General features: G+C 40.3%; 1 protein-coding gene across 4 annotated transcripts in view; it reads right to left on the reverse strand.

Annotated features, from left to right (window-relative positions):
- The window catches only part of MCCC2 (methylcrotonyl-CoA carboxylase subunit 2), a 94,350-nt gene that overhangs the window by 36,748 nt on the left and 33,245 nt on the right, over positions 1-24,357 (reverse strand). For 2 of the 4 annotated variants that reach the window (XM_060191233.1, XM_060191235.1), the window contains exons 7-10: positions 12,713-12,826; positions 5,878-5,942; positions 890-989; positions 651-746 (exon numbers count right to left, since the gene is read on the reverse strand). In XM_060191233.1, coding sequence (XP_060047216.1) covers positions 651-746; positions 890-989; positions 5,878-5,942; positions 12,713-12,826 — 375 coding nt within the window. The remainder of the gene's footprint in view (positions 1-650; positions 747-889; positions 990-5,877; positions 5,943-12,712; positions 12,827-24,357) is intronic. The other 2 variants (XM_060191236.1, XM_060191234.1) reach the window with 2 other exon arrangements.

Raw genomic sequence — 24,357 nt, forward strand, 5'->3', positions numbered from 1 at the left:
AATTGGTCCAACCTCTATGGAGAGCAGTCTGGAGAACTCTCAGAAGGCTAGAAATGGACCTACCCTATGATCCTGGAATTCCTCTCCTGGGGATATATCCTAAAGAACCCAACACACCCATCCAAAAAGATTTGTGTATACCTATGTTCATAGCTGCACAATTTTTAATAGCCAAAACCTGGAAGCAACCCAGGTGTCCAACAACAGATGAGTGGCTGAGAAAGTTGTGGTATATATACACAATGGAATACTACTCAGCTATTAAAAATTCTTTCACTGTTTTCAGCCCATCTTGGATGAAACTTGAAGAAATCATGTTAAATGAAATAAGTCAGAAATAGAAGGATGAATATGGAATGATTTCACTCACGGGCAGAAGTTGAAAAACAAGATCAGAAGAGAAAACACAAGTAGAACCTGAACTGAAATTGCTGTATTGCACCAAAGTAAAAGACTCTGGGATGGGTAGCAGGGAGAGTCTAGGTCCTGGAAAAGGATGACAGAGGACCTAGTGGGGGTTGTGTTCTTATGTGGAAAACTTAGAAATGTTATGCATGTGCAAATTATTGTATTCACTGTCAAATGTAAAACATTCATCCCCCAATAAAGAAAATAAATAAATAAATAATACATATTGCCACTCAATATACCTCACGGACATCAAAGTTCCTCTTAAGATTAGCACCAACTATTCCATACAATTCATCAGCTGGATATAAAGGTTCTTCAGAAGGCTCAATAGTAACCTGCGAACATAGAGTAAAATCATAGTAACGCATTTAAAGATATTACTTCAATGTCAAAGATAAATTATAAAGTTTTTCAGTAGTAAAACAGAAAATAAAAGAATACTGTAAATAAATAATATAATATAAAACATCCTACTCACATCCAATTTCTTCTGGTAATTTAGACTCCTCACTATCTTTCTGGTTAAATGAAGAGCATGATTATCATCCAAAGCATAGTAGTCAGACACTCCAGATGTTCTAAAAGTAAAGCACACTAAAATAATTAGAACAAGGAAAAAGAAATAATTCATTATCTTAAACAGCAAATCTCTTCTCTCATTTAAGGATGACATGATTTTAATATTTCCAAAATATTTTTACAGAATCATCTAGTTTGATCCTCAGAATATTCCCCAACCATCTTTGTTGATGATACCATCAGTTTGTTTTCACAAACTGAAAAAAGCAGAGACATATATAAGTACTTTACCCAAAGACCACCTCCTACTGCATGAAAAACCCAAACCTTCTCAAGACTAACTATCTTCTACTAGGGTTCAGGCCTTGAGAAATGAGGACTTCTATCTAATGCTCACTGCATACACCTCAAAATTACACATGATAAAATTCAACTAGAAATACTATACTTGCAAGATATATAATAAAAAGTGTACCTTACTAAGCTCTTGACAATACTGTCAACTATGTCTCTCATTTCTGAGTGACTGCTGAGGCCTCTCCTCTATACTGAAGCTGTCAGAGGTAACTCACTCAGAGTCTACAAAGCACTATCACATGGACCATGGAGAATATTGGTTATTGAGTGGCCAGGGAAATGGCTCTTCTAGCAGAGCGTTGACTCTGATGCCTGGCATGTCTAGCCTGATCTCTGGCCACACACGTGCTAGAGTGGTGCTCAGCTTATCTCTCTCTCTCTCCTCACTTCCTCATGTGAGTCTCTCTCACTTCCCCCTCCTATGTAATAAGCACAATGAACATAGATTGTGCAGGAGATATCACAGAGGTTTATACAACAGAATTTCATGTCTAAGGCTCAGAGGGCCCAGGTTCCATCCTCAACACCATCACAAACCAGAGCTAAGCAGTTCTTTGGTCAAAAAAAATAATAATAAAGTGAGTATCGATAAAAGTATTCCTCGATAAATCAGGAACACAATAGGTTCTGTTCAATTTCAAATTTATTGTGAATGAAGCATACGCTTGCTCTGGCTATTAGTTCTGCTCTAATTAGATTGTTTAATTCATTTTTGCTTCATTTTATTTTATTAAAAAATTAATAATCTTTATTGGGGGTTTGGCAGTGGCATGCAGGTTAAGCACACATGGTGCAAAACACAAGGACCACCATAAGGATCCTGGTTCAAGTCCTGGCTCCCCACCTGTGGGGGGGGAGGGGGTCGCTTCACAGGTGGTAAGGCAGGTTTGCAGGTGTCTGTCTCTCTTCCTCTCTGTCTTCCCCTCCTCTCTCAATTTCTATCCAACAACAACAATAGCAATGATAACAATAATGACAACAAGGGCAACAAAATGGAAATAATAGCTTCCAGGAGCAGTGGACTTGTAGTGCAGGCACCGAACCCAAGCAATAAATTAAGTGGGTAGAGGAAGATAGGGAGAGAGATAGACACTTGCAGTACTGCTTCACCACTCACAAAGCTTTCCCCCTGCAGGTAAGGAAATGTTACATTGTAACATGAACCACCACTCGCCCCCTGTTTTGTTTTATTATTTTATTTCATGTTATTTTAGTTTAGTTTTCACCACCAGGGTTACTACCACTGAGGCTTGATACCTGCATGATGAGACAAATCCACTGCTCCCAGCAGTCATTTTTCCTTTTATTCTTTCTTTCCTTTCTATTAGATAGGACAGAGAAAAACTTGGAGAGGTAGGGAAGACAGAGAAGAAGAGAAGAGAGATACCTGCAGACCTGCCTCAAAGTTTGTGAAGCTTTCCCACTGCAAATGAGCAGCGGGTGCTTAAGGCTAGATCTTTGCACATAGTAACAAGTGCATTCAGCTGGGTACCATCACCCAGACCCCTAGATCACTTATTTCAGATGGACATATACTATGACTATATAATAGAGCTGAGTGAAAATATATATACCTGGAGGAATAAAAATGTTTGACTTGCTTTTATGAGGAAGGACTAGCTGATGCAATCTAAATCATGGAGCCTTGTCTCGGGAAAAGACCAAACCCAAGTAAGACATTTCTTAGATGTCTTTTCTTAGCACTGGGTTCTCACAGGGGTTTTTTGTGTCACTCTTCAGCTCTGGATTGGGTGATACTGAGAGCAGGGACCTTGTGTACTCCTCTAACACTTTGCAAAATGAAAGGCCCTTCACCTTCCTGATATATTTTGAGACTGATACCACTACCTACCATGCTGAGGTACCTTCCCTAATACATTTTACAAGTGACAATAGCTTTTAGTGCTTTACATTTAGTATCAGCTAAAATTTAAAAACTTCTAGGAGCTATACTTAGCAAACAGAAGCAGTAGGAACTGTTTCTGAACCAGCAACTGTTTAAAACAATATACTTATTTTAGGGAGTCGGGCTGTAGCGCAGCGGGTTAAGCGCAGGTGGCGCAAAGCACAAGGACCAGCATAAGGATCCCGGTTCGAACCCCAGCTCCCCACCTGCAGGGGAGTCGCTTCACAGGCGGTGAAGCAGGTCTGCAGGTGTCTATCTTTCTCTCCTCCTCTCTGTCTTCCCCTCCTCTCTCCATTTCTCTCTGTCCTATCCAACAACGACAACAACAATAATAACTACAACAATAAAACAATAAGGGCAACAAAAGGGAATAAATAAATAAAACAAATGCCTTGAAAGGGAGTCTGGATTGACCTGCCAACACCCATGTCAAGTGGGGAAGCAATTACAGAAGCCAGACCTTTCACCTTCTGCACCCCATAATGATCCTGGGTCCATGCTCGCAGAGGGATAACCAACGGGAAAGCTTCCAATGGAGGGGATGGGATATGGAACTCTGACAGTGGGAATTGTGTGGAATTATATCCCTCTTATCCTACAGTCTTATCAATCATTATTAAATCAATTTTTTAAAAAAAATACCTTGAGTGGTTGGGGAGGAGGCACAGTAGTAGGTTCTGGACTTGTAAACTTGGGCCTGAGATCCCAAGCACCACATATGCCAGAGCGCTGATCTGGCCTGTCTCTGTTTCTCTCTCTCTCCTTCTCTCTCTCTCTTTCTCTCCTTTTGTCTCTCTCTCCCTCTTTCTCTCTCTCTCTCTTTATCTCTCTCTCTCTTTCTCTCTCTCTTTTTCTCTCTCTCTCCCCCCTCCCTCTTTTTCCTTCAATCTCATGAAATCAGTAAAATAAATCTTTTTTAAATACTCCCTAGTATTTACCAAAGCATCAAGAAAAGGAAACCTCTGATGAGACACTACATTATGTAAGCCTTTGTATCAAATTAACTCTTAAGGATAACTAATCAGAGCTTATAAATATGTACTTATAAAGACAGAACTAAGTGGCAGGAAAAATAGGTTAGCTAGTAGAGCACAGGACTTACATGTCTAAGGGTCCCTCTTTGATCCATGGTTCTACATGTACCAGAGTAAAGCTCTTGCTTTTATCTTTCCTGGCCCTCTCTTTCTATCTCATGTAAAATAAACCTTTTTATATAGACAGAGAGAATGTAGACCACAGCACCAAAGCTTCTTTCAATGCAATGAGAGCTGGGCTTAAACTTGGGCTATGCACATGGCAAAGTAGTGCACTATCCAAGTAAGTGATTTCACTGGCCCATAGATTTTTTTTTTAGGGTTTAATTTTTTTATCTTTATTTATTTATTGGATAGAGACAAACAGAAATTGAGAGGGAAGGGGTGATAGGAAGGGAGAGAAACAGAAAGAGACACCTGCAGCCCTGCTTCACCACTCACAAAGCTTTCCCCTTGCAGGTTGGGACAGGGGCTTGAACCCGGGTCCTTGAGCACTGCAACATGTATGCTCAACCAGGTGCACCACCACCCAGCCCCCTTTTTTTTTTCTTTTTTTCTTTTTTATATTTATTTATTTATTTTCCCTTTTGTTGCCCTTGTTTTTCTATTGTTGCTGTAGTTATTATTGTTGTTATTGATGTCATCATTGTTAGATAGGATAGAGAGAAATGGAGAGAGAAGGGGAAAACAGAGGGAGAGAGAAAGATAGACACCTGCAGACCTGCTTCACCACCTGTGAAGCGACTCCCCTACAGGTGGGGAGCCGGGGGCTCTAATCCAGATCCTTACACTTTATACCACATAGCTTAACTCGCTGCACTACCGCCCTACTCCCCCTTTTTTTTTTCTTTTTAAAAACTCAACACTATTTTTGGCTAGCAAATTTTATGACACTTAAGAAAAGAAAAAGCTATCACTATTTGACCATGTCTATAAAATAGTTTGATATCAATAATAGCTATAAATAATAGAGTACTTAATGTGCATCAGAGACTGTGTTAACAGATAAGAACTATCACTATCTTCATTCCACCCATGAATGTAGGGGCTGAGGGAGGCTAGTTTGTCTGGTCACAGTGTAGGATAAGTCACAGGTAAGGGAAATGGCAGATGAATTCTAGAACCTGCACCACTATGAATTTGCTATGGCTTTTACAGCACCAGACTTTTTTTTTTTTCAACGAGGTGTCATGAAGTCAGGGCTTTAAACATGCATGGCATACATTAATTGTTTTCTAGTCTAAATTTTCCTCCATAAATTTTTGAGAAGGAGAGATGCTCCACCATCCAAGGAGATCCACTGGTTTTATCTCTGGTGCTACTGTGTGCTGTTGGGAACAGAGCCCACTGTCAGAAACAATGCCAGTCTACCCATATGTAGAATGTAGAATGGTGCCTGGCACAAAATAAGGGCTTGATAGATATTTGTCAAATAAATAAGAAACTTCTGAACTGCAGTCAAAATCCTGATGCTCTAGTTTGGAAATGTAACACAACACTGCAGAGAATTAACCCCAAAAGCAGATGAAGAACAAAGAAACTGTATCTTGATCTGGGAAGTTTAACACCTGAAAGTAATAGTTTAAGACTTCTTTTCAACAAAAACAGACAACAGCTGATACTGGAAAGAAGTAACAGCTTCTGTGTCACCTGCAATGAAGATCAGCACCTCCAAGATCCTCGGCTGACACTTCCTCTCCAGTTGCTGCTTTAACCTACAAGGATAAGATGCGAGACTTTCACAGCAGTGATATGCAGTCAATGCCTGAACAATGCACATCTCCTGATCTGACAAATCCACCCACTTCTGGTATGAAAGCTCTCTCTCTCTCCCCTCAATTAAAAAGCTTCCAAAGGGGCTGGGGAGACAGCATGATGATTATGTAGAAGATTTTCATATTCAAGGAGCTGAGGTCCCATGTTAAATCCCTTGTACCACCATAAGCCAGAGTTGATCAGTGTTCTGGTCTCCCCCCACCCCCATGAGTGAGTGAGTGAGTGAGTGAGTGAGTGAGTGAGTGTGTGTGTGTGTGTGTGTGTGTGTGTCAATTAAAAAAATGACTAGGGAGCCAAGCAGTAGTGCACCAAGTTAAGCGCACATAGTATGAAGTGCAAGGACCCAAGAAAGGATCCTAGTTCAAGCTCTCGGCTCCCCACCTGTAGGGGGGGTCGCTTCACAAGTGGTGAAGCAGGTCTGCAGATGTCTATCTTTCTCTCACCCTCTTTATCTTCCCCTCCTCTCTCAATTTCTCTCTGTCCTATCCTATATTTAAAAAAAAAAAAAAAATGACCTCTAGGAGCAGTGGCACTGAGCACCAACTATAACCCTGGAGGCAAAAAATAAAGATAAATAAATATATTAAATAAAAAGCTTCCACAGATATATCTAAGCCTTTTGGCTCTATGACTTCCTTCCTTCCTTCCTTCCTTTCTTTTACATTTTGTTTTCTGATGCAAAATAAAAAGTCAAAATCAAAACTCAATTAAAATGCTTCAAAAGGGGAGTCAAGCTGTAGCACAGCGGGTTAAGCACAGGTGGCGCAAAGCACAAGGACCAGCATAAGGATCCCAGTTCGAGCCCTGGCTCCCCATCTGCAGGGAAGTCGCTTCACAAGCAGTGAAGCAGGTCTGCAAGTGTCTATCTTTCTCTGCCCATCTCTGTCTTCCCCCTCCTCTCTCCATTTCTCTCTGTCCTATCCAACAACAACAATAACTACAACAATAAAACAACAAGGGCAACAAAAGGGAATAAATAAATAAATAAAAATAAATAAAATTCTTCAAAAGGCGAGTGGCTTACAGTCAACAGTAAAATCCAGTAGTCTGACACTGACCAGTGGAAAAGAACTGAGAGCCCAGAAATGAGGCCCCACACCTATGGACATCTAATCTTTGACAAAGGAGCCCAGACTATTACATGGGGAAAGCAGAGTCTCTTCAACAAATGGTGTTGGAAACAATGGGTTGAAACATGCAGAAGAATGAAGCTGAATCACTGTATTTCACCAAATACAAAAGTAAATTCCAAGTGGATCAAGGACTTGGATGTTAGACCAGAAACTATCAGATACTTAGAGGAAAATATTGGAAGAACTTTTTTCCGCATAAATTTTAAAGACATTTTCAATGAAACGAATCCAATTACAAGGAAGACTAAGGCAAGTATAAACCTATGGGACTACATCAAATTAAAAAGCTTCTTCACAGCAAAAGAAACCACTACCCAAATCAAGAGACCCCTCACAGAATGGGAGAAGATCTTTACATGCCATACATCAGATAAGAGTTTAATAACCAACATATATAAAGAGCTTACCAGACTCAACAACAAGACAACAAATAACCCCATCCAAAAATGGGGGGAGGAATTGGACAGAATATTCACCACAGAAGAGATCCAAAAGGCCGAGAAACACATGAAAAAATGCTCCAAGTCTCTGATTGTCAGAGAAATGCAAATAAAGACAACAATGAGATATCACTTCACTCCTGTGAGAATGTCACACATCAGAAAAGGTAACAGCAGCAAATGCTGGAGAGGATGTGGGGTCAAAGGAACCCTCCTGCACTGCTGGTGGGAATGTCAATTGGTCCAACCTCTGTGGAGAACAGTCTGGAGAACTCTCAGAAGGCTAGAAATGGACTTACCCTATGACCCTGCAATTCCCCTCCTGGGGATATATCCTAAGGAACCCAACACATCCATCCAAAAAGATCTGTGTACACATATGTTCTTGGCAGCACAATTTGTAATAGCCAAAACCTGGAAGCAACCCAGGTGTCCAACAACAGATGAGTGGCTGAGCAAGTTGTGGTATATATACACAATGGAATACTACTCAGCTGTAAAAAATGGTGACTTCACCGTTTTCAGCCGATCTTGGATGGACCTTGAAAAAATCATGTTGAGTGAAATAAGTCAGAAACAGAAGGATGAATATGGGATGATCTCACTCTCAGGCCGAAGTTGAAAAACAAGATTAGAAAAGAAAACACAAGTCGAACCTGAAATGGAATTGGAGTATTACACCAAAGTAAAAGACTCTGGGGTGGGTGGGTGGGTGGAGAGAATACAGGTCCATGAAAAATGATGAATGAAATAGTGGGGGTTGTATTGCTAAATGGGAATCTGGGGAATGTTATGCATGTAAAAAAAAAAAAAAAAAAAGAAGTAGAAACGCAAAGCAGAAATTGACTGAGTTTGGAGTATGGCACCAAAGTAAGAAAGCAGAAGTATACTAGAGTTTGCAGTGAGTACCTCCCTAATACTTCCTCTCCACTTTTCCAAGCTTTGGGTCCATGATTGCTCAACAATTTGTTTGGCTTTGTATGTTAACTCTCTTTTCAGTCACCAGGTTCCAGGTGTCATCAGGATGCCGGCCAGACTTCCCTGGATTGAAGACACCACCAATGTGTCCTGGAGCTCAGCTTCCCCAGAGACCCATCCTACTAGGGAAAGAGAGAGGCAGACTGGGAGTATGGACCGACCAGTCAACGCCCATGTTCAGCGAGGAAGCAATTACAGAAGCCAGACCTTCTACCTTCTGCAACCCTCAATGACCCTGGGTCCATGCTCCCAGAGGGATAGAGAATGGGAAAGCTATTGGGGGAGGGGGTGGGATATGGAGATTGGGCGGTGGGAATTGTGTGGAGTTGTACCCCTCCTACCCTATGGTTTTGTTAATTAATCCTTTCTTTAATTAAAAAAAAAAAAAAAAGAAAATCCCACACTGACACAGAACTTAACTGTCTAAAAAAAAAAAAAAAATCCAGTAGTCTGTACATGTGTAACATTTCTCAGTTGTCCACATAGCAATTTAGCCCCCTCTAGGTCACCATCTGCCATCATGTTCCAGGACCTGAATGCTCCCACCAACCCCAGAGTCTTTTACTTTGGTGCAATACACCAAACCCAGTCTAAATTCTGCTGTGTTTTCTTAGAGTTCAACTTTTTTTTTTTAATTTGTAATTTAATAATGATCAACAAGATTGTGGGATACGAAGGGTACAATTCCATACAATCCCCACCACCAGAGTGCCATATCCCATCCCTTCCATTGGAAGGCTCACTATTCTTTGTCCCTCTGGGAGTATGGACCAAAGATCTCTATGGGTTGCAGAAGGTAGAAGGTCTAGCTTCTATAATAATACCTAGCATTCTGTCAGGGGCTGAACAATTACAGAAGCATTCAATTCAATTTTTTTATATAATCTTTGCATTCATTTTTTTATATAATCCTTATTTATAAAAAGGAAACACTGGCAAAAACCATAGTACAACTCCACACAATTCCCACCGCCAGAACAATATCCCATCCCCTCTGCTGATAGCTTTCCTATTCTTTATCCCTCTGGGAGCATGGACCAAGGGACATTATGGGGTGCAGAAGGTGGAAGGTCTGGCTTCTATAATTGCTTATTCTACTTGCACTTTCAAAATGGTACTGCATCCCAAAAAAATGCAGTCTCTGTCACCACCTCTATACTGTGAATTCTAAATGACAAGAGCTATGGCTTACTCATTTTTAAAAACATTTAATATTATATTGAGACTTTTAGCCTATGCTGAAAATTTTCAGTTACTATAAAAAAACTGATGGGTAAAAAAATTCTAAGATGATACATAAAAATTCAGCCAGATAAAACCAAAATTTAAAAAAAATCTCATGCAATAAATTTAAAATGACTTTATTACAACCTAAGAAGTTCTACCAGGAAGAAAGAATATAAACCATTTAGTGCTTAATACAACAAAATCACTTAGGAATTGCTTAGCGATCATGCATGTTGATTAATTTGTTTCATTTTCTTCAAGGAGGTAAAACTTATTAGCAGAGTGAACAGTAATCTAAAAATACAGCTCAAAATCATTATTCTGTAAATCAAAAGCTCTGACTTAAGCATTATTCCACAGGGAGAGATAATAAAAAATTTCACACCAGCTATTCCACCCCATGAACTAAATTCTTGTTTCTCTTCTTTCCAAAAAGTTCACTGCATTCAGTCCAGACAATAGCTAATTATAAGAGGTGTCTTGATATTTAAAGTTGTAAAAAGAAATAAACAACAGATATACTATATTTATTTTCAGGGATCTGACTGATAACAACTGGAAAAAAATAAGGATTTGTCATCGGTATTTACAGAACACCCACAACATGTCTGATACTGTGATAGGTGCACAGATGATAAAAGTCAAAGAGAAAATTAAAACAGCTCATTCTACTAAATAAGTTCAGAATGTAGACAAAAGACAGGAGAACAAAAGCTCTTCCCAAAATTTGCCTTATTACTATGCATACTTCAACTTCTTTAAGCTACTGAAAGCTACAGAAACTCAGCCCTATATTATATGTGATACCAACAAAGTAATTTCTCATATTTCAGTGAAGTGTCAAAACTCAGAAATCTCTTGAAAAAAAAAAAGAGAGAGAGAGAAGAGAAAAAGAAAAAGAAAGAAAGAAATCTCTTGCAAAAGAGGCTGCCACTTCTTTTCCCTGTAAATAAGACCTTTGGATGGTAGACTACTAACTAGTTCAGTTATCTAACACAACTGCAGACTTCTCTCTCTTGCTGCTGAGACTCTTCTAAAGCACAGGTTAAATCTGACTCCAGGGCTGCAGAAGTTCATCAGGTAATGTCTGTCTTGACATTTTGCACACAGCCCAGGTTCGAGCCCCACCACCAAGTAGGAGCACCACCGCACCAGGGGCAGCTCTGGTAGTGTGTGGGTGCAGGAAGAGCTGTGGATCAGGGAAGCAGCACCAAGCACCTTGGGCTGGTAGTGTCAAGGGTGTCTCCAGCAAGTTGGGGCTAGGACATGGATAGAAGAGCTAGCCTCTGGCCCACTCCTCATCTAGGCACCAAGCACATCCTAGCAGAGGTTCACACCACCAGGGTCATATAATTGCTGAGGGCTGGGGCAGCAGACCACTACAAGTGAACATCCTGGATAAATTCCATGCTTGAGGGAGCAAGTCATTATATATTAAACACATTGTGACAGGACTGGTGAAAAAGCTCACCTGAATAGTGAGCTGCTTTGCCATATGTATGACCCAGGTTCAAGCCTGGACCCCAGTACATTGAAGGAAGCTTCAGTGCCGTGATCTCTCTCATTCTCTCTCTCTGCCTCTCTGTGTCTATCTAAAAACAACAACTATGACAACTAAAGGGACCAGAGAACAAACAAAAATGTTTTACATTTTAGCACCCTTTTTCCCCAACTTTTTGAACAATTAGTCTCATATTTTGATTTTGTATTATAGTTTACAAACTAGGTAGCTAGTCAGATCAGGGATTCATAAAGATTGTTAGTATGAATTCAAAGTACCAGTTAGTTTATCTAGCTTTTTAAAACATTTTATTTATTTATTTAGAGGGGAAAGGGAGAGAGAGAGAGAGGGATAGGAGACAGAGAAGGAAATTATTTAGAGGAGAAGGGAGATAGGGAAAGGAACTGCAACCCTGCTTCACCACTTTCAAGCTTTCACGCTGCACATGGGGACCAGAGGCTTGAACCTGGGTCCTTGCATACTGTATTGTGTGTGCTTAAACCTGGTGCACCACCACCTGGCACCTTTTTATTTTATTTTTGAATCCACTGCTCCTGGCAGCTTTTTTTTTCTTTCCATTTTTCATTCAATAAGACAGAGAGAAATTGAAAAGGGAGAGAGAAAGACACCTGCAGACCTGCTTCACCACTTACGAAATATCCTCACTGCAGGTAGGGAACAGGGGCTTGAACCAGGATGCTTGCACAGGTCCTTGCACTTGTACTATGTGCACTTAACTGGGTGTGCCACTGCCTGGTTCCCTCTTTTTGTTTATGTTTCAAAATGCTTAACCTTTCTGGAAAAATAGTACATTTATAAGGTTCACAAAATTAAAAATCTCTCTTCAACCCTGTTCCCTCTTACTTTGCATTTCAATCTTCTTATATTTATTTATTTATTATTGGATAGAGACAGAACTTGAGAAGGGAGGAGGAGATAGAAAAAGAGACAGGGGGAGTCAGGCTGTAGCACAGCGAGTTAAGCGTACGTGGCATGAAGCACAAGGACCGGCATAAGGATCCCGGTTTAAGCCCCCGGCTCCCCACCTGCAGGGGAGTTGATTCACAGGCGGTGAAGCAGGCTTGCAGGTGTCTATCTTTCTCTCCCTCTCTCTGTCTTCCCCTCCTCTCTCCATTTCTCTATGTCCTATCTAACAATGACAACATCAGTAACAACAACTATAGTAACTATAACAACAATAAAAAAATAAACAAGGGCAACAAAAGGAAAAAACAAGTATTTTTTAAAAATTTAAAAAAGAAAAGAAAAAGAGACAAAGACACCTGCAGCTCTCCTTCTCTTTCTTGTTAATAAGTAAATCTTTTTAAATACAGAATTATGTATATTTTATCACAGTATTAAAAAATGTTGAGAACACAAAATGTCATGTATATTTTATTTCAGCTCGTCAATCAAAACTATGTCCTTACCAGGGGGGGGCCTGCTAAGAAAATGGTTCCCTGCTTGCGTACAATGATGTTTTCATCAGCCATCGCGGGCAGGTAAGCACCCCCTGCTGTACACGAACCCATGACAACAGCAATCTGGAATGCAAGCACACAACACACATGTGAAGTATAGCTCAGACAGTGAATTGTTCAGTCTTTTTGACCCAGCGTCTCACAAAAGTTGTGGTTGGCAAAATACCTCCCGTGGATAGCGTGCCTGCCTTGCCATGCACTCAGCCCAGGCTCAAGCCCAGACCCCACTGAAGGAAGCAATGGTGCTGTTGTCTTTCCTTCTCTCCTTTTCTCTGTATCTGTCTACTTATCTGCAGAGTCAGCCCAGAATGGCAAAGCCTCAGCAATACTAAATAAATACTAAAAAAAAAAAAAAAAAAGAGTTATGGACATTATTAATTGGTCCCTGACCTTTATTTTATTTTTTTTCTGCCAGCAGCATTTTCTTTTTTTTTTATTTATTTATAAAAAGGAAACACTGGCTAAACCACAGGATAAGAGGGGTACAACTTCACACAATTCTTACCACCAGAACTCTGTATCCCATCCCCTCCCCTGAAAGCTTTCCTATTCTTTAATCCTCTGGAAGTATGGACCCAAGGTCATTGTGGGGTACAGAAGGTGGAAGGTCTGGATTCTGTAATTGTGTCCCCACTGAACATGGGCATTGACAGGTTGAGCCTTTCCCTAGTGGGGAAGGGCTCTGGGGAAGCAGAGCTCCAGGACATATTGGTTGGGTTGTCTGTCCAGGGAAGTCTGGTCGGCATCATGCTAGCATCTGGAACCTGGTGGCTGACAAGAGAGTTAACATACAAAGCCAAACAAATTGTTGACCAATTACGGACCTAAAGGTGCCAGCAGCATTTTCATAGTGGCTTCATACTTGTATGATTCCACCACTCTTGACAGACTGTTTGTTTGTTTGTTTTAAGATAGGAAGAGAACCACAGATAACAGAAGCACCACAGAACTGCTCTACCACTAATGAAATTTCCTGTAACCAGGGACTTGCACTCAGTTCCTAGAACGTGATGAAATGTGTGTTCCATCACACATTTCCATCACACTATTCCCCAGCATACCTGGACTTTTTTTTCATTCCTTTTTTCTTTTTCTTTCTTTTTTTACATAAACTTTTATGAACTTTATATCTCAGACAAAATAACACTAATTAGAAAGAGAATTACCATGAGAAATTAGAGGACAAAAGAAACTCATATCTACAAATTAGCAAAACTGTATCATAGAGATATACTATAGAGGTCTGGAGCTCCACTGCAAAATGTGTAAAACAAGAGTCTTACAAATATAGGTCCTGAGTTCTTTTTTTTTAAATACTTATTTATTTCCTTTTGTTGCCCTTGTTGTTTTATTGTTGTAGTTGTTATTGCTATTGTTATTGATGTCATTGTTGTTGGATAGGAAAGAGAGAAATGGAAAGAGGAGGGGAAGACAGAGATGGGGAGAGAAAGATAGACACCTGCAGACCTGCTTCACCACTTGTGAAGCGACTCCCCTGCAGGTGGGGAGCCGGAGATTCGAACCGGGATCCTTACTCTGGTCCTTGCACTTTGCACCACATGCGCTTAACCCGCTGTGCTACCACCCGACTCCCGAGGTCCTGAGTTCTATACCCAACACTATGTATGCAGAGTGATGCTCTGGTTCTCTGTGCGTAAGTATCTCTCCTTCTCTCATCAATAAATACATATTTTTAAAGGATAAATTTTCAAATCTAATAATAGTAAATCCTATAAACAATGGCCACTTACTTCACAGGGATACTGAATCTACCAATTGAGTTTATTAATAATTCACCAACCCTGAATAAATTTTCTAAGTTTAAAATTGTTAACATCACAGTTAAAAAATCTTACTTAAAATAAAGACAATTGAAAACATTTTCTCCACTTTTGTGTGTGACTGAAGTTTTCTGTAATAGAGGATATGTATCCTTTTTATCCTATGGCCTTGTCAATGTTTCCATTTTATAAAAAAAAATTAGCTATAACTTTTACCTGTCAACATATTGCAGAAGTGTTTAGTACTTACTGTTTTTCTTTTTTTTTTTTAACATTTATTTATTTATCCCCTTTGGTTGCCCTTGTTGTTTTATTATTGTAGTGATTAGTGTTGTTGTTATTGATGTCCTTGTTGTTGGGTAGGACAGAAAGAAATGAAGAGAGGGGAAAACAGAGAGAGGAGAGAAATATAGACACCTGCAGACCTGCTTCACTGCCTGTGAAGTGACTACCCTGCAGGTGGGGAGCCAGGGGCTTAAACTGGGATCCTTACACAGGTCCTTACCTTTGTGCCATGTGTGCTTAACCCGCTGCACTACCACCCGACTCCTGTACTTAACTGTTTTTCTTATCAATCACCTGGAAGTTTGCTTAAAGACAGCTGCAACTATAAAAATTATTGCCCATGAGCACAAGAAAACATCCATCATAGAAATGTTCACAATACACAGAATGTGAGCTTCAACCTAAAGGAATGCAGAGGCTACACAGGCTCCTGTGCTGAATATGGGCCCCAGGTCAAACCGATGGCATTTACATACATTTATATACTTTCTCCATATTTGGAAGCTACTCTCTTCCTTGATCCAGCTTTCTAGCCCTTTTTACCAGCCATGACACCATCTCCCCAGACAATACCTTGGGGTCCACCTGCATACTGGATATCAGACTCAAGCAAAAGTCATAGGCCCCCTGGAATATACCTAAAATAGACCTACTAGCTTTTTCCAAAATGGAGACCCTCAAATCTTCATCTGCATATTCTTGTCTTTAGGTTCATGACTAGTCAACAATTTTTTCTGTTTTGTATCTTAACTCTTTTTCAGCCACCAGGTTCCAGATGCTACCATGATGTCAGCCTGACTTTCCTGGGCAGAAAACCCCACCAATGTGTCCTAAAATCCCACCTCCCCAGAGCCCTGTCCCACTAAGGAAAGAGAGAGGCAGGCTGGGAGTATGGACCGACCTGCCAATGCCCATGTACGGCAGGGAAGCAATTACAGAAGCTAGACCATCCACCTTCTGCACCCCTTAATGACCTTGGGTCTATGACTCCCAGAGGGGTAAAGAATAGGAAAGCTATCAAGGGAGGGGATTGGATACGAAGTTCTATAATAACTATAATTTCACAAGAAATGGTAACACTTCATAAATGTGATTGGAAGGTACATTTTATTTTATCTTATTTTGTTTTCGCACCAGGATTATTGCTGGGGCTCAGTGCAGCCAATCTTTTCGTTCTTTCTTTCTCTTTCTTTTTTTAAATCATGGTAGAAACATTGGGCAAGAGAGAGGAGAGAGACACAAAGATACCTGCAGCACTGATCCAACACTCATGAAGCTCCCCTCTGTAGGTCAGGACCTGGGTCCTCAAGTATGAGGTAACCAGTGCACTGCCCCAGTTGCACCACCCCTTTTCCATGTACTGACCCCGGGCCCCTAAGCCACTTTATTATTCTCTGTACATTTTGCATGTTTCAAATATATTTTTCTTTTAAGATTCCATCCAGAACATCTGAGCAGTCTATACTACAACAAACCATAGTCCACTTAAATTATTTCAGTTTAGCAAAAAAGTTAATGGAACTTAGAGAAGAGTCATAATGATATATAATCTAAAAGGAGACAGTTCTCAAAAATAAAACCTAAAGAACTAAACAGCATAGCAGGGTTCCATGAAAACAAACAAAGAGCAAAAAGAGAGAATAGCAGCTGTCAGGTACTCAAGGGAACAAAGATGAGGGCAGGGTCCGGGCAGTAGCATAGCAGGTTAAGCACAAGTACTAGCATAAGGATCCTGGTTACAGGCCCTGGCTCCCCATCTGCAGGGAAGGTCACTTCACAAGCAGTGAAGCAGGTCTGCAGATGTCTATCTTTTCCCCTCTCTGTTTTCCCCTCCTCTCTCCATTTCTCTCTGTCCTACTGAACAACAATGACAGCAATAGCAATAACAACAACAACAACAATGATAAATAAGGGCAACAAAAGGGAAAAAAATAGCCTCCAGGAGCAGTGGATTTGTAGAGCTGGCACTAGCCCTAGTGATAACCCTGGAGCCAAAAAAAAAAGATGAGGGCAGAGAAGACAAAGCCAAATTACTTTGTCAAAGTGTAGTAAGACAAAAATGAGGGAATCAAAGATGAATGTCATCATGCCAGCTTGGGGGTAGATAGGTCTACCAATTTAATAGAAAAGTAAGTAGCTGACAAACTGTTATCACGTCTATGTCAGGGAATTTTACTTAAGGGCACTTGACCTGTGTTTTCCTCACAATACTTCAACCACTCACGTGTTCATACCAGTTAACAGGTTATAAATGTATGAGATCGATGCTCAGGGGACCAGGTGATAGCTCAACTAGTAGAACACACATTACCATGTGTGAGGATCCAGGTTCAAGGCCCCAATCCCCACCTGAATGCAGGGGTGGGGGGAGACAGGTGTTTCTCCTCTCTGTCTCTTTGTCTCTCTTTCTCCATCTATCACACTCTACCAAAAAAAAAAAAAAAACAAAACTACTAGGAACAGTGGAGTCATGCAGGCGCTGAGCCTCAGCAAGAACTTTGCTGACAAAAATAAAACAAAATTAGGGCCAGATGGTGGCACAGAGTCTTGACCCTGCAAGAATAGATGGTACTGTTTTCAACTACTCTATCTGGGGGCAAATCATATTGTAACAATTGATAATAATTCCATGACCAAAAGACCATGTATCTCAAGTAGCTGCAATCAAAGAACATCTGAAGACAGGTTTTGTTTAGAAGTACTCTGCTGGGGGCAGACCAGGCAGAAGCACACTGGGTTAAGCACACATAGTTCAAAGCGCAAGGATGCTAGTTCGAAACCACAGCTCCAACCTGCAGGGGGGTCGTTTCACAAATAGTGTAGCATGTCTGCAGATGTCTATCTTTCTCTCCCCCTCTGTCTTTCTCTCCTTTCTCAATTTCTCTTTGTTCTACCCAACAATAACAACAACAGAAACAACAATGGAAAAAAGATGGCCTCCAGGAGCAGTGGATTCACATTGCAGGCACTGAGCCCCAATGATAACCCTAGAGGTTAAAAAAAAAAAAAAAAAAACTTTGCTAGGAGGTATAAATGGCTGGAACACATTAGCACAGACATGGCCATGCCTGAAAGCCTGGCTTCTAGACCTCAGACATCACATGGAAGAACCTACAAGAGAAAGCTTTATGGATGGTGTAGAAGTGCTATTATATCACCATCTCCTCCTCCTCTTATTCTTCTCCTTTCTCTCTCTCCTTAAACCAAAAAGAAAAAAGAGAAAAAGTGGCCATGTAGAACAGTGGAGTCCTATAGAAACCAAGCCCTAGTGACAAAAAGGAGGCGGAGGAGGAAGAACTTTATTGCTGCTCTTCAATGTCTCTACCTATAAACTTTTCATCCAGATACAGAAGAAAGACCATAAACAGAATTCTTTACTATCCCAGAAATTGATGAAAACCAAGAGATAAAGAAAGGTAAACCCTAAAACCATTACATAAAAGAAAATCAAAACACAAAAGATCACTTATTATATAACTCCATTTATAGGAAATGTCCACAGAAAAAAAAGTAGATTTGTATTTGCTAGGGGATTGAAGACACTGGAGAGGTGTTACTGGAGATGGCATTTCCTTTCACGGTGATTACAGTGTTCTAAAATTTATTCACATTAGGCACCTTAAAAGGGTAAACTGGGGAGTTGGGCTGTAGCACCGTGGGTTAAGCGCAGGTGGCGCAAAGCACAAGGACCGGCATAAGGATCCCGGTTCGAACCCCGGCTCCCCACCTGCAGGGGAGTTGCTTCACAAGCGGTGAAGCAGGTCTGCAGGTGTCTATCTTTCTCTCCTCCTCTCTGTCTTCCCCTCCTCTCTCGATTTCTCTCTGTCCTATCCAACAATGACAACAACAATAATAACTACAACAATAAAACAACAAGGGCAACAAAAGGGGATAAATAAATAAAATAAATATTTTTTTAAAAATAAATAAATAATAAAAAAATAAATAAAAAGGTAAACTGTGTAGTATATAAGTTTCATCTAAATAAAATTGAAAAATAGGGACTTCTGGAGGTGAGGCTACAGAGCAGCAACTGCTGTGTTTCTCTCCTCTCCTCATCCGGGTCAATTAGGAATACCAAAGGAGATCATCTGGGACTGCAACAAGGCAAGACTAGAATGACTACAGGAACTCACCAAATCACCAGTGAGTGCAAATATGTGTGGCTCGTGGACAGAGAGGAGCCTAGGGAGAGATTAAGTGGCTGGTAATAGCCACACAATTTTCCAGTTAAGGCACCACCTCCAGTCTGTTTTACCAACAAAAAGATGGCTGAAGGGAGGAGAGGACTCCCTTAAGACTCATCAAATGCAACTGTGAGTCTCCATTGCTTCTGCCCTCAGAGACTGGAGCAGCAGGGGGTATCCCTGTGCTAACACCAAGGGACAGAGGACTAACCAGAAAACTGAGGAGATATCTATATCTTACTGGCCTAGCAGTGAGGCTGTGTGGTGGGAGTCTTTCCATGTTGTTCTCCTGATGAGAACATAGTGAATAGTTGCCTCAGAAACTAGAGATTGGGAGTCCGGCAGTAGCACAGCAGGTTAAGCGCACGTGGCGCAAAGCGTGAGGAAGGGCGCAAGGATCCCGGTTCAAGTCCCTGGATCCCCACCTGCAGGGGAGGCACTTCACAAGCGGTGAAGTGGGTCTGCAGGTCTCTATCGTTCTCTCCCCCTCTCTGTCTTCCTCTCCTCTCTTCATCTCTCTGTCCTATCCAAAAAAGACTACAACAATAAAACAAGGGCAACAAAAGGGAATAAATAAATATTTAAAAAAGAATTTAAAAAAAAAACTACAGACTATAAACAGGATTTGTTTAGAAACTCACAGGGCCCAGCAGTGCTGTCCCACTTAGCAGAGAAGCTGAATTGAGCCTAGAGCTTTTGATCATTGGGGTGTGAGAGTCTCTTTGTATAACCACTGTATTATCTCTCCCCTACCCTGCTTTATCTCTTGGTCAGGAATGAGTGAATAAGCTAAGAAGCCTACTTATAGTTTAAAAGCCCTCAGGCTCCCATAGACTACAGGGAAGAAAAAGAACAAAAGTATCTTTAAAAAGCACTGTTCTCCAACTCAGGGATTAAAATACTATTGAAACAACTATCAATTTCCACAACTGTGAGCCGTTTGTTTAAGTAGTATCTTACTTAGACACAAGTCAGTCCAGGCAGAAGTGATCAGTAATTTAAAAAGTACTGAGAGAGGGACCTCATAACATACTATATAGAAGGGTCAAATCAACAAGAAGAAATATTGGAGAAACGAACCAGGACAAGAATCCAGTTAAAAGCCCCCCAAAGTCTAAAGCACAAAATAATGAGGTCAACATCCAAATACTAGTTAAAGAAATAATCACAGGATTGAGTAAAGAGTTTGAAATAACTGTCATCAGAATGACTCTTTAGTCACTATCAGGCCACTCCATCAGCTGGGGTCCTAATAGGGGAGTCCTGAGATTCCCAAACAAACATGATGGGCCTACACATCGAATAAATCCCTCTCTCCATTGTTACCAGTCATTTCTGTCATGAACAACAAAATAGACCCCTTTGTGTGACCCCATAGGACCTTGCCCTCAACTGGGATCAACAATGGTAAAGTTCCATCCTCTGAAGGGAGGATGGACAACATACTCTATGCTACTACACCTGAGAAAGATGGGTGGATATTGGGGCAGCTTGAAATGTTCTTTCATGACCACAGAATGTGAGCTCAGATCTACAGGGATGCAGTGGTCACACAGGCTCCTGTCAGTCTCTCTCTCTACCGAGTGGTTGAGCAAGGAGGGACAGGAGTAACCCCAAAGGTTTGCCCCGTCTTATCAGACTCCTGCCTCACAAAGCACCCTGCATTCCTGATACTATGGCCATTAGATAAAAAGAAAGGGGGAGATGCTGGGAAATTGAGAGGATGTGGTTGAGCTTGGCAGGGCTTGACTTGAGGGGACATCCATCTTCTCATCTTATCAGACTCCCTGCCTCACAAAGCACCCTGCATTCCTGATACTATGGCCTGCTCCCTTATTATCTATATAATAATTAATTGGCCTGAAAGATCTCCACCAATTCCATTCTTTGATCTATGTTCTTTCTACCCTCAAGACCCTCCCTGCCTGCAGATATTATTAACCCTACCAGTTAAAACCCTCACAACAGTTGCTAAGGAAGTTCCTACTTTTCCCAGCCCTTTTGCCTTTCTCCGCCCCTTTCCAAACCATGTCAAGCCATTTCCATTTCCAACTTGCCACTTCCGGGTCTGCCCTTTAAAAGCCTTGGATCTCTGATCTATAAAGAATTGTATTGCCTCGCCACCACAAGTCTGTTCCTGAGTCATCTCCCTCATGTCATTGAATGAGTAGCAGCCCAGGCTGGCTCCAGTCGCTTTCTCTCCAACCCAGAGAGGATGCACCTGGGAAGAGGTGCCCCCACACTAGCCTGGCAACACAGGTCATTAAGCTTTGTGCCACATACACTTAACCCGCTACATTACCACTTGACTCCCACTGTTTCCTTTTTATAAGTAAAAAAAATTTTTTAAAAAGAATTGTCATCAGAAATGCAGAGACAAAAAATGAGACTCTGGAAGAAAACATTAATTATCTCAATGTTATTAGAGAGCTGAAAGATGAAATAGCTGAGCTAAGAACACATCTAGCTGAACAAGCTAAAACAGTATCAGAACAGGGTAACAAAATAGATGAACTCCAGAAAACAGTAGAGGGCAGAGAGAATAGAATCAATGAGGCTGAAGACAGAATGAGCAAGATGGAGGACAAATTAGAGACAACTAAAAAAGAAGTAAGAGATCTCAAAAAGACATTAGAACATACTGAAAACAACAACAGAGACTTATGGGATGACTTCAAAAGAAATAATATACACATTATTGGCTTACCAGAGGAAGAAAGAGAGGGAGGGAAGAAAGCACTCTTCAGGATAAACTAGAACTTCTCTAGTTTAGACAACATAAAAGACATCAAGGTTCAAGAAGCCTAGAGGGTCCCAAAAAGAATTAATCCAGACTTAAAGACACCAAGACACATCATATTTAGAATGGAAAGGAATAAGGATAAAGAAAGGATCCTGAAGGATGCAAGAGAAAAACAAAGAGTCACCTACAGAGGAAAACCCATAAGATGAGCAGCAGACTTCTCCACATAAACACTACAGGCCAGAAGAGAATGGCAAGATATCTATAGAGCACTCAATGAGAAAAGCTTTTCAACCAAGACTACTGTATCCTGCAATACTGTCATTCAGACTACATGGACGCATAAAAACCTTCTCAGACAAGCAACAGTTGAAAGAACCAACTATCACCAAACCTACCCTGAAATAAGTTCTGAAAGGTCTCCTATAAACAGTCAGACCAACATAAATATCAGAACACTCTAAAACTCTACAAGAATGGCATTAAAATATCTTCAATCTTTGATATCAATAAATGTCAATGGCCTGAATTCACCTATTAAAAGATGGATCAGAAAACACAACCCAACAATATACTACCTACAGGAAACACACCTAACTCAACAAGACAAGCACAGACTCAAAGAGAACGGATGGAAAACTATCATACAAGCCAATGGACCACAAAAAAAAAGGGCAGAAACAGGTATTCTCATATCTGACACAACAGACTTTAAAATAGATAAAATTTAAAAATATAGGAATGGACATTACATAATGGACAGAGGATCAGTCAATCAAGCGTACTTAACAACTATTAACATCTATGCACCCAATGAGAAGCCATCTAATATATCAAACATCTACTGAAAGAGCTACAGCAATACATTAACAGCAAGACAATCATAGTAGGAGACTTCAACACCCCACTCTCTCAACTTGACAGATCATCCAGGCAGAAAATCAATAAAGAAATGAGGGCGCTAAATGAAGAGATAGATAAACTAGAACTATTGGACATTTTCAGAATTATTCACCCAAGAAACTGTAATACACATTCTACTCAAGTCCACATGGGTCATTCTCAAGGATAGACCATATATTAGACCACTAAGACAGCATCAGCAAACTCAAGAGCATTGAAATCATACCAATCATCTTCACAGACCACAGTGGAATTAATCTAACACTTAATAATCAACAAAAGATTAGTAATAGTCCCAAATTGTGGAAGCTCAACAGTACACTACTTAGCAACTAGTGGGTCAAAGAAGAAATAAAGGAAGAAACCAAAATGTTTTGAAAGTTCAATGAAAATGAAGACATAAGCTACCAAAACACTTGGGACACAACTAAGGAAGTACTGAGATGGAAGTTCATAGCCATACAAGCAGACATTAGAAAACAAGAAAAAGCACAAATAAACAACCTGACTGCACATCTTAAAGACCTAGAAGAAGAACAAAGGAACCCTAAAGCAACCAGAAGGACAGAAATAACTAACATTAGGGCAGAAATAAATAACATTGAAAATAAGAAAACCATACAAAAGATCAACAAAATGTTGACTCTTCAAAATCATGTTGGTTCTTCGAAAGAGTGAACAAAATCGACAAACCTTTAGCCAGACTCACAAAACAAAAAAGGGAGAAGACCCAAATAAATCGGATCATAAATGAAAGAGGAGCTATCAAAACAGACACCACAGAAATTCAACATATCATGCAAGGCTTCTATGAATAACTATATGCCACCAAGCAAGAGTACCTGGAAGAAATGAGCGATTTCCTAGATACCTGCGAACTTTCAAAATTAAATAAAGAGGAACTAGATAATATGAACAGGCATATCACAGCAAATGAAAATGAAACACTTATTAAAAATCTTCCCAAGAGTAAAAGTCCTGGACCAGATGGTTTTACAAATGAATTCTACAAAACCTTCAAAGAAGAACTAATACCTCTACTTTTAAAAGGCTTCCAGAAGATTGAAGACACTGGGATACTCCCTGCCAGCTTCTATGAAGCCAATATCACTTTGATACAAGAGCAGATAGGGACACAACCAAAAAAGAAAACTACAAACCAATATCTCTGATGAACATAGATGCAAAAATACTGAACAAAGTTCTAGCCAATCAAATACAGTAGTATATTAAAAAGATTTTTCATCATGAACAAGTGGGGTTTACCCCAGGGATGCAAGGTTGGGTTAATATATATAAATCAATCAACGTGATCCACCACATCAACAAAAGCAAGACCAAAAACCACATGGTCATATCAATAGATGCAGAGAAAGCCTTTGACAAAATACAACATCCCTTTATGATCAAAACACTACAAAAAATGGGAATAGATGGAAAATTCCTGAAGGTAGTGGAGTCTATATATATCAAACCTACAGCCAACATCATATTCAATGGTGAAAAACTGGAAGAATTTCCACTCAGATCAGGTATTAGACAGGGCTGCCCACTAACACCATTACTATTCAACATAGTGTTGGAAGCTCTTGCCATAGCAATCAGGCAGGAGCAAGGAATTAAAGGGATACAGATTGGAAGAGAAGAAATCAAACTCTCCCTATTTGCATATGACATGATAGTATACATAGAAAA

This window comes from Erinaceus europaeus, chromosome 5, assembly GCF_950295315.1.
Source record: "Erinaceus europaeus chromosome 5, mEriEur2.1, whole genome shotgun sequence".
Classification (NCBI taxonomy): Eukaryota; Metazoa; Chordata; class Mammalia; order Eulipotyphla; family Erinaceidae; genus Erinaceus; species Erinaceus europaeus.